The sequence below is a fragment of the Garra rufa genome, chromosome 19 (genome assembly GCF_049309525.1).
Source record: "Garra rufa chromosome 19, GarRuf1.0, whole genome shotgun sequence".
Classification (NCBI taxonomy): Eukaryota; Metazoa; Chordata; class Actinopteri; order Cypriniformes; family Cyprinidae; genus Garra; species Garra rufa.
In genome coordinates this window covers 24,410,424-24,421,412 of record NC_133379.1, presented here as the reverse complement: position 1 = coordinate 24,421,412, position 10,989 = coordinate 24,410,424, and the positions used below count along the sequence as shown (strand labels likewise).

Here is a 10,989-nt window from a genome sequence, read left to right as displayed (position 1 = left end):
GCTGTCTCGAATATTTTTACAAACAAGACATCAATGTCTTTCCTGGTATCCTAGCAACCGTAGTTAAGCGATATGGGAAATATAGTTTTACCACCTTTACTGACTCTGTTGAGATTTCAACTCTGCAAGCGCAATTTGAAAATGATAAATTAATTTTAAAAAGTTAGAGCTCAATTGATACAAGTGAATTAAATAAGTTTACACCGTCCTTGTTAGTTCTGAACTACATTTCCCACAATGCACTGAATTGGTTTCCGCTTTCGTCTTTCTCAGCTGTCTACTCTGCAGTGGAGGAAGCTCGAGACGGAGAGCTGCATCACACAATGCTGTACATTTAAACGGGTTGTTACTGACATGTAATATATGGTAGGTGAACAGATGTATCGTCAGTTTTCGCCTTTATATCTGTAATTAAAAAGGATATTATTAAGGTCGTATCATTTGTTTATGCATGTCAAAGTCTCTGTGTATGTCTATACCGTGTGGGATGTTTAAGTCTTTTTAATAAGTTGTATGATTTATATTGATTATTCATATTAATAATTAAATAACAGCAGGACCATTATTTTCTGAGGACGCCTCAAAGGTAATAAGTGACTAGATACATGGCATTAAAACGCCTCAAGTTCAAAGTCTACTGCATTCCATGTCATATACCTACATACCTACTTGTTTATCTAGGAATGGTTGACAGCATGGCCTCCAAAAGCCACCCAGAAGCCCAGCACGCCCTTCCTGCACGAACAGCATTATTCCAACAGACGGATAGTAAAACATACAGGATTCCTGCTCTAATCTACATAAGTGATGGTCAGACTTATCTTGCCTTTGCTGAAGAGCGCAGCACTCCACGTGACAGTGATGCAAAAGTGTTGGTCATGAGGAGAGGGTCACTGCAAAATGGATCCCTTCAAGTAATTTCCTTTTTGTCCACATATATATACATGTTTCTTTTTTTTAAGAAATGAATTCAGCAAGAATGCATTAAATTGATCCAAATTGACAGTAAAGACTTTTTTTTTTTTCAAATAATTGTTATTTTTATTCATTCTGAAAACAAATATATTTCCATACAACCATTGTTTCCATAAAAAAAAAAAATTAAAGAACTAGTTCACTTATATATATATATATATATATATATATATATATATATATATATATATATATATATGTATATATATATATATATATATATATGTATATATATATATATATGTGTGTGTGTGTGTGTGTGTGTGTGTGTGTATATGTATATATATATATATATATATATATATATATATATATATATATGTCATCCAAAATTGTATGTCTTTCTTTTTTCAGTCGAAAAGAAATTAAGGTTTTTAAGGAAAACATTTCAGGATTTTTCTTCATATAGTGGACTTCAATGGGAGCCAATGGGTTGAAGGTTCAAATTTCAAATAGAAGTTTCAATGTTCAACGTTCAATATGAGTCTTATCTAGCAAAACAATCTTTAATTTTTTTACCAAAAATTTTTATATTTATATACTTTTTAACCACAAATGACCTCACGCATTATGTAGTCAGGTTAGAAAAGTCACGCATGTTTAGTTCTTCATCTGTGTACTTTGGTTCAAAAAGGTAGGGTAGGGCAAAAATCTAATTTTCTCCAACTTTAAAATCATCCAGCCTCATTGGTTTACCTTTTTGTGTAAAGGCTGTTTGACTTTCTTTGCACATTCGCTTTAGAAACACTGGGTTGGTACTCCTGCCTATGTCACGCATGGCCTTTCCAATGTGATTACAAAATGTGTGAGGTTGAGCTAGTGCAAGACCAGCATTTGTCGTTAAAAACTATAGAAATTAGTATTTTTTAGAAAATGACCGATAGTTTAACTGGATAGATGCTTATTCCTCAGCGTGGGATTGTGTAGAGCCCTTTTGAAGCTGCATTGAAGCTGCAATTTGGACCTTCAACCCATTGTATACCGTTGAAGTTCACTATATGAAGAAAAATCCTGCAATGTTTTCCTTCAAAACCTTAATTCCTTTTCGACTGAAGAAACAAAGACATGAACATCTTGGATGACATAGGGTCCTAATCCTTTAAAGGAGAAGTTCACAAAAATGTACAGATAATTTACTCACCCCCTTGTCATCCAAGATGTTGATGCCTTTTTTTTCAGTCGTAAAGAAATTATGTTTCTTGAGGAAAACATTTCAGGAATGTTCTCCTTATAGTGGACTTCTATGGTGCCCATGAGTTTTAACTTCCAAAATGCAGTTTAAATGCAGCTTCAAAGGGCTCTAAACGATCTCTGGAAGAAGGGTCTTCTAGTGAAACGAACGGCTATTTTCTTAAAAAAAAAAAAAATTACAATTTATATAATTTTTAACATCAAAATCATACTACATTGCTGTTTTACCTTTTTTGTAAATGTTGACATTTTTTTGACAATTTTGAAGTTAGAGGAGAAAATGAGATAGGAGTTTTTTGACATATCCTTACTGTATTGAACCTGAGTACATAGAGTACGCATGCACATCACAGAGCTAGACAAGACGAGCATTTGAGGTTAAAAAGTATATAAATTGCAAATTTCTTAAAAAATAACCAATCGTTTCTCTAGACAAGACCCTTTTTTCTCGGCTGGAATCGTTTAGAGCCCTTTGAAGCTGCATTTAAACTGCATTTTGGAAGTTCAAACTTGCGGGCACCATAGAAGTCCACTATATAGAGAACATTCCTGAAATGTTTTCCTCAAGAAACATATTTTTTTTACGACTGAAGAAAGAAAGATATGAACAGCTTAGATGACAAGGGGGTGGGTAAATTGTCAGGAAACTTTTATTCTGGAAGTGAACTAATCCTTTAACAGCACAACTGTTTTCAACATAATAAAATGATTTTTGAATGATCATGTGACACTAAAGACTGAAGTAATGGCTGCTGAAAATTCAGCTTTGCATCACAGGAATGACCAGCATTTTAAAATCTATTAAAATTAATTAACTGTATTTTTAAGGAAAAAATGCAGTCTTGGTGAGCATAGAAACTTTAAAAACATTTGTAAAAATCGTATTGATTGATGATGATGATTGATTTTATAATTCAACATTTATAAACAATTGAATTAATTGTCTTTTTTCACAGTGGTCTCCTGCTCAAACACTCTCTTCTGCATGTTTGCCGGATCATCGCACCATGAATCCTTGTCCAGTCTATGAGAGGAAATCCAAAACCATCTATCTGTTCTTTGTCTGCATATTGGGCAATACCACAGAGTATCACCAGATCTGTACAGGTAAAAACCAAGCACGGCTGTGTTACGTCACTAGTACAGACTATGGCCAGAACTGGAGCAAGTTAACAGATTTAACAAATAGTGTCATTGGAGATGAGATTTGCAACTGGGCTACTTTTGCAGTTGGACCAGGACATGGGATTCAGATGAAAAGTGGAAGACTAATCATTCCAGCTTATGTTTATTACATACATTATAGGTGTTTCCCCTTTAATTTTCCACTCATAGTCAGGCCTCATGCTTTATCATTCTATAGTGATGACTGTGGTGTCACCTGGCAGATGGGAGGAAAAATCCCAATGACATCCTGCGAATGTGAGATGGCTGAAATCATAGACCACACTGATCAGAGTCATTTGTACTGCAACGCCCGTAGTGCATGTGGCCACAGAGTGGAGGCTTTAAGTGAGAGCAGTGGGGCAGCTTTTGATAAGCCTTATGTTGCTCAGAAACTCGTGGAGCCCCATCATGGCTGCCAGGGTAGCGTGTTGAGCTTTTCTGTGCCTGAGCCATCGGATGAAGAGGCGAAGAGCCCAAATGATTGCTTGACACAGTCAGAAACAAAAACATGGTTGCTCTATTCCCATCCAACTAATAAAAAGAAAAGGAAGGATCTTGGGGTTTACTTGAATAAATCACCCTTGAAAACGTCTGGTTGGGGACGACCGTGGATCATCCATCAGGGTCCCAGTGGATATTCAGATTTGACACAGTGTGGGGAAGGATTTGCCTGCCTCGTGGAGTGTGGAGAAAAAAGTGAGCTTGAGGAAATAGCCTTTGTGGAATTTAAACTCAGTGATTTAATGTGTACTTGAAATGATGAAAGAATATTTACTGTGGGACCTTTTAAAGAAATAGTTTACCTCAAAATGAAAATTTGAAAATTACTACTATTATCAACATTTAAAAATCAACAGTACATCAGCTGATAAAAACATCACAGTAATCCAAAAGTATTCCACACAATTTAACGACTTAACTCTAAAGTCTTGTTGACTGAATCAGAAGAGAAATGTGCAAAAATTAAGCACAATTTACAAACAAGAACAGTTCTAAATAAAAAAATATATATATGTTTTAACAGCTGTTTGGACTCTCATTCTGACGGCACCCATTCACTGCAGAGGATGCGTTGGTGAAAAATTAATGTAATGTTAAAATTCTCCAAATCTGTTGCAGTGAAGAAACATCCTGTGGGCGAGGGTGAGTATATTTTCTGCAAATTTATATTTTGGGGTAAACTATTCCTTTAACATTTGCTTCTGGGTTAGATGTGCATCTTTCTACTGGATTAAAAAAAAAACAGGTGAGAAAATATCTGCATTTTGAATTCAGATACATTTATCTGAGGTGAACCCCCAGTATCGCTTGAAATCATGAAACTGTTATGACATAAAAATGAAGCAGTTACTGTGATATTAAAATTATGACTGTATTGGTAATTGCTTGATACATGTAAGGTATGCTTTACCATGTATTTATGTATTTATTGTAAGAAAATGCCTATTATATGCTTGTTGACCTTAATTGTATATACTGTATGATGGTCACTACATTTTTTTTTTTCACTGTAAAAATGTTGCACATTATTAAATATTTTAAGATTTTAAGATATTTCTCTATATTGCCTTCTGGTTCCGGGTGCAAAAGTTACTTTAGCACGACATTTGTGCATGTACTATTTTCAGTATAGTGTTTCACACTATTTATGTCATTTTATTATGAATAGCTGTGTTGCATCTGTAATTACCACAGATTCTTTTGGACAGTCTAGTTTAGTTCTAAAATTTTTTTTAATGTTTTCATTTAAAGTAGTTCAAGAGAGCACTAACAATATTGCACTGTTACAGACTGGTCATTAAAATTTATGGTATGATTAAGTTTAGTCTGGTCATGCTTTGAATCGAAATTGACTGATTGTGTTACATTGATATAATTGGTAGCCAATAATACTATTGTCATATTATTCTCCATAAGTGTGCCTTTTGGTGACAAACTCATAGTAGACAGAATTAATGAAGACTTTTCATTGATAAACAAAGAGTAGGCCTAGTATTTTTATATAATCTTTGCATTTTAATTGCATATATCTATAAGGTCGTAGTAGATATAATATTGTACTAATATAGGCTATAATATTAAAACTATTTTAAGTTATTTCTGAGCTTGTGCATAATTGATCATAATTTCAGGATGTGAATACTAAAAGGAATTGTTCCATTTGTATAATTGTATCTTATTTTGTTAAGTGTGTCAGTAGGGGGCGATCTTAAATTGTCAGTCCTGTAACCATGACTTTGAAAAAGTGATCATTCAAAAAACCCAAGAACCGGATTTTTTCTGGTTAAGAGTCCGTTGTGAAGTAACCTTAGTCTATAGCGCACTTTAACTTTTGAAGCAGAGAAAAAGAACAGTGTGTGAGTATGTTGTACATTCTCTTGGTGTCATATTAACTTGCGTTGGACTTGGCTAAGGTATTTAGGACAGGCTGCTAAGGCACATAATACAACTTTTAATGCAACGTAAATAACGCTTTTAAGATGCAGCTATAGCTAGTCTCTTTAGTTTAAAACAACGCGAACAGCTTATGTTTTGCTAAAAGTTAACAAGGCGGCAGACATAGAACCGTCACTTTAGCTTTCATGTTGTTATCTTGTATCTGCTGAGCATGTGCTTCGTGTTATGGTTTGCATTACGCTTGTAATTTGGTAAAAGTAAGGGAAATACACACTCTTCAACGCCAACAAACGCACACATTGTACAATTCAATCTACCTGTTGTTGATACGGAGAGAATAGCCAAAAGAAGGAACTACGGTACAACAAAAATACTCGTTCAAGTGTTCCTTCATAAGTAACCTATAACCAATTCCTATGTAAGACTTCACCACTTGATTTAACTTATATTGCTTAATCTTGCTAATATAAATCTGCTATGTTTTTAGGATTTAACTTTAACAATGGACAAAACACAAGGAGGCAAATCAAGACCCTTTCCTGTAACAACATTATTTAAACAGGAGTCTCCGAAATCTGAAAGAATGCAGGTGACATACAGAATTCCAGCTCTCCTCTATATCAGTGACAATCAAACATTTCTGGCCTTTGCTGAAAAGCGGAAAACCGCCGATGACACTGATGCAGATGTCCTTGTGATGCGAAAAGGAATATGGAAGGATGGAGGAGTTAAGGTGAGTCTTGAGACATTAGCATTTTAGTCATTATTGTACATTGTTAGACAGTTGTCTGGAACTTACGTTTTAAAGGAATAGTTCACCCAAAAACGAAATTTCACTCAGGCCCGGCTATGAACATCTACAGTGCTTTGCAAAAGTATTCATACCCCTTCATTTTTTTCACATTTTGTTTTGTTGCAGCATTATGTTAAACTGCTTTAAATTCGTTTTTCCCCACATAAATTTACACTCCATACACCATAATAATGACAAAGCAAAAACCAGATTTGCAAATTTTACTAATTTATTAAAATTAAACACTGAAATATGTACATTGCATAAGTATTCAGAAGCAATATGAATGCTCCTGAGCTAAATTTCGAGTGTCCCAGAAACCGGATCTTTTCAGTTTTTTTATTTCTAATAAATTTGCAAAGTTGTTACAAACCTGTTTTGTGCTTTGTCGTTATGGTGTATGAGATGTGAATTGATGTGGGGAAAAAGTAATTTAAAGCAGTTTAACATAATGCTGCAACAAAACAAAATGTGAAAAAAAAAAAACTGTTAGACGTAGATGAGTTTGTTTCTTCATCAAAGATTCACTTGCTGATCAATGCATGGATCCTTTGCAGTAAATGGGTGCCGTCAGATTGAGAGTCCAAAAAGCTGTGTGTTTGTAATGGTGCGTTCACACCAGACGCGAATAAAGCGTTCAATACAGAGACACGATAGACCTCCCTGCGGTGTGTTTCAGGCGCTTTAAGCACATGGTGCGTTCACACCAGATGTGACTTGCGCGAATAAATCGCACTTTACTCAATTTGAGATATATATACATATCGAGACTACAAGCTAGCTAAAGCCAGCAAATTGAGCTTATTCGCCATATTTTACAATTACTTTCCTGCTGACAAGTGGCAGAAGCCCCTTCCATGGCGTGAATTTCACTCGCAAATGAAGCGAGTAAACTCAAAATTTTCAAGCGTCCAACTACACGTGAATAGTATGATTTATTTGCGAAAATCGCATCTGGTGTGAACGCACCATTAGAAACATCCATCTCACATACATATTTGTTTAAAAAAGGATTTGAACTCTTTTTGCTTGTAACTTGTTACTACACAAGACATTAATTGATAGACAGGAGTTGTGTTGATTACTTGTGGTTTACTGTGTTGTATTTATCAGCTGTTTGAGCTGTCATTCTGACGGCACCCATTCACTGCAAGTCCTTTTCTGATGAGAAACAAACTCATCTACATCTTGGATGGCCTGAGGGTGAGCACATTTGTGACCCTAGACCACAAAACCAGTCTTAAGTAGGCTAGCACAGGTATATTTGTAGCTATAGACAAAAATGCATTGTATGGGTCAAAATTATCGATTTTTCTTTTATGCCAAAAATCATTAGGATATTAAGAAAAGATCATGTTCCATGAAGATATTTTGTAAATTTTCTACCATAAACATATAAAAACTTTATTTTTGATTAGTAATATGCATTGCCAAGAACTTCATTTGGACAACTTTAAAGGTGATTTTCTCAATATTTAGATTTTTTTCCACTCTCAGATTCCAGGTTTTCAAATAGTTGTATTTCAGACAAACATTGTCCTATTTTAACAAACAATATATCAATGGAGAGCTTATTTACTCAGCTTTCAGATGACGTAAGAATCTCAATTTCGACAAATTTACACTTATGACTGGTTTTGTGGTCCAGGGTCACATTTCAGCAAATTTTCATTGTAAATATTAATATTCATATTTTTCTTTTTTTTTATTAGTGGGATAGTAGTCATGAGAGGATCACTACAGCATGTCAACCAAACCGTCGCAGCATGAATCCATGTCCGGTCTTTGAGAGAGAATCCAAGACCCTCTTTCTGTTTTTCATCACTGTTCCTGTTGGTGTCTCTGAACACAAACAAATACATAAGAATAAGAATCAGGCACGACTTTGTTACATAACCAGTAAGGACATTGGCAAAACCTGGAGTGATATTACAGACCTGACAGTGGATGTAATCGGTGAGCAGGAGAAGGACTGGGCCACCTTTGCTGTTGGACCAGGACATGGTGTTCAATTGAAGAGCGGAAGACTGATTATCCCAGCGTATGTGTATCCTTGCAACTCACTCAACTGTAAACCCACATCACGTGCATTCACATTGTACAGTGATGATAAAGGAAGTACTTGGCGTTTAGGAAAACGTGTGGATGGTGAGTCTAACGAGTGTCAGATGGCTGAGATCATTGATGACAAAGGTAACAGTAAGCTTTACTGCAATGCTCGAAGTATTTCAGGCCACAGAGTCGAGGCTCTAAGTGAGTGTAATGGAGATGCTTTTGCCAAGCCTTCATCTGCACATAAGCTGACAGAAACCGGACATGGCTGTCAAGGAAGTGTGTTGAGTTTTACCCCTGAGCGAGCAACTGAAAAAACATGGTTGCTCTATTGCCATCCAACCAATCCAAGCAAGAGAGCAAGCCTTGGCGTCTACCTGAATAAATCTCCGTGGGATTTCTCTAAATGGGAAGATCGTAAATTGATCATCTACGATGGTCCAAGTGGATACTCAGATCTGGCTCACTGTGGAGATGGAAAACACTTTGCCTGTCTAATGGAATGTGGAGAGATAAATGAGGTCGAAGGAATAGCTTTTGTCCTTTTTAAACTCAGTGACGTCATTTAGGCTAAGAGTGATAAGTGAGACAGCAAAAATCAGCACTTTATTGTAGTGTGCAAATTGTTAAAATTGATGCTAATAGATAAGTACTCACCAAATTGTCCTTAATTATCATTAACTGTCATTAATTACTCACCCTCTTGTCATGTCAAACCTGTAAGACCTTCGTTCATCATCAGAACACAAATTAAGATATTTTTGATGAAATCCGAGAGCTTTCTGATCCTGCATAGACAGCAACGCAACTGACACATTCAAGACTAGAAAGGTAGTAAGGACATTGTTAAAATAGTCCATGTGACATCAGTGGTTCAACCGTAACTTTATGAAGCTACGAGAATACTTTTTTTGCACAAGGAAAACAAAAAAAGACTTTATTCAACAATCTTTATTCAACTCTTGTGAATGCACAGCGAAGAGTCACAGAAGAAAATAAATTGTTGAATAAAGTAGTTATTTTCGTTTTCTTTGTGCACTAAGTACGTCAGTCACAGGCTGAAGTGTCTTATGTAATTGGAATCCTTGGCTCACGTCGGACCTCAGATTTGATTGTGAGCCTTTTCTAAATTGTTGGGTATTTTGGATTTTTTGCAAAGTAGTCTTAGGTTTTTTATGGACGCCTGTTTCTGACACTGAATAAATAATTTTAAAAATATTATTGCGACTTATCTCACAATTCTGACTTTTTCCTCAGAAGTGCTTGATTCAAACTTGCAATTCTTTTTTTTTTTTCAGCTTGTGGGTGAGATATAAACCCACAATGGCAAGTTATAAAGTCAGATTTGTGTGATTAAAAAACTCAAAATTGTGAGAAAAAAGTCAGAATTGTGAGATAAAAAGTCAGAATTGCGAGTTATAAAGTCAGAATTGCATGATATGAACTCGCAATTCTGAGAAATGAAGTCAGAATTGTGATACATAAACTCGCAATTCGTTAAACATATCAGTCTTTTTTTTTCTCCTCAGAAATGGACTATAACTCCCAATTGCAGGTTTATATCCCACAATGTTGAGCAAAAAAACTCTGAGATACAAACTCGCAATTGCAAGAAAAAAGGCAGAATTAGGAGAAAAAGGCAGAATTGCAAGATACAAATTCGCAATTGCGAGAAAAAAAGTATATATCTCGCAATTCTGGAGAGAATTGTCAAAAAAAGTCAAACTTTCTTCTCACCATTGCAAAGGGACGCCAAAACATTTGAAATGGTCAGGGCCACTTTCGGTAAAATGCCTATAACTCCTGAACAGAATGAGATATCTTCGCCAAACTCAGAACACATACGTAAGACAAAAATCGCGGTGCTTGGCCACCTGTAAGAGTGGAAAAAAACATAAAAAGGGCTATTCCTACGCAAGCATTTGTCCTATCAATATAAAAATCGATGTGCATGGTCTTGGTACAAAGTGCCACAATTGTCTATAAGGAAATTTGCGTATATCCAAAAAACATGTCCGCAGTTGCCGATAAATTTTGAGCACCTATTAGACGTAGTTAACGGAGGCCGATCGGAACGAAACTCTGCAGTACAATTCTCTGGACTCTCTAGGTCAATAATTATATTTTTAAAAAAAAATTATTAAATGTACCCTTTGGAAGGTTATAATGGGGTTGTTTAGAAAAGGGGCCTGTCTGAATTTACCCAAGATTTTATAAAGCCTAAAGGAAAACTTAAACCTCACGAAACTCAGTGAGCACATGCGACAGGTGATACTTAGTTATAAGGAGATCGGACCACAGCTGGCACTTTAACAGTCATAAACATTACAAAACATAATATTTCTATGGTAAATTACCTTTATTTGCAAAAAAAAAAAAAAAGTCTTGCTACATAATGTATTTTTTCATTTGTG

At 35.4% G+C, this 10,989-nt stretch overlaps 2 protein-coding genes across 3 annotated transcripts; both read left to right on the top strand.

Moving 5' to 3' along the window:
* The first annotated feature begins 270 nt into the window (after positions 1-270).
* On the top strand, positions 271-5,153 carry neu3.1 (sialidase 3 (membrane sialidase), tandem duplicate 1). Of its 2 annotated transcripts, none has more exons than XM_073824263.1 (3): positions 271-366; positions 682-914; positions 3,123-5,153. In XM_073824263.1, the coding sequence occupies exons 2-3, from the start codon at positions 684-686 to the stop codon at positions 4,086-4,088; spliced, it is 1,197 nt and encodes a 398-aa protein (XP_073680364.1). In that variant the 5' UTR covers positions 271-366; positions 682-683; the 3' UTR covers positions 4,089-5,153. The 2 variants fall into 2 exon arrangements, with proteins under 2 accessions (XP_073680364.1, XP_073680365.1); XM_073824264.1 differs by lacking the exon at positions 271-366 and adding an exon at positions 378-586.
* Positions 5,154-5,583: 430 nt separating this feature from the next.
* On the top strand, positions 5,584-10,697 carry LOC141292252 (sialidase-3-like). Its single transcript, XM_073824253.1, has 3 exons — positions 5,584-5,698; positions 6,218-6,463; positions 8,236-10,697. The coding sequence occupies exons 2-3, from the start codon at positions 6,233-6,235 to the stop codon at positions 9,142-9,144; spliced, it is 1,140 nt and encodes a 379-aa protein (XP_073680354.1). The 5' UTR covers positions 5,584-5,698; positions 6,218-6,232; the 3' UTR covers positions 9,145-10,697.
* The last annotated feature ends 292 nt before the right edge of the window (positions 10,698-10,989 follow it).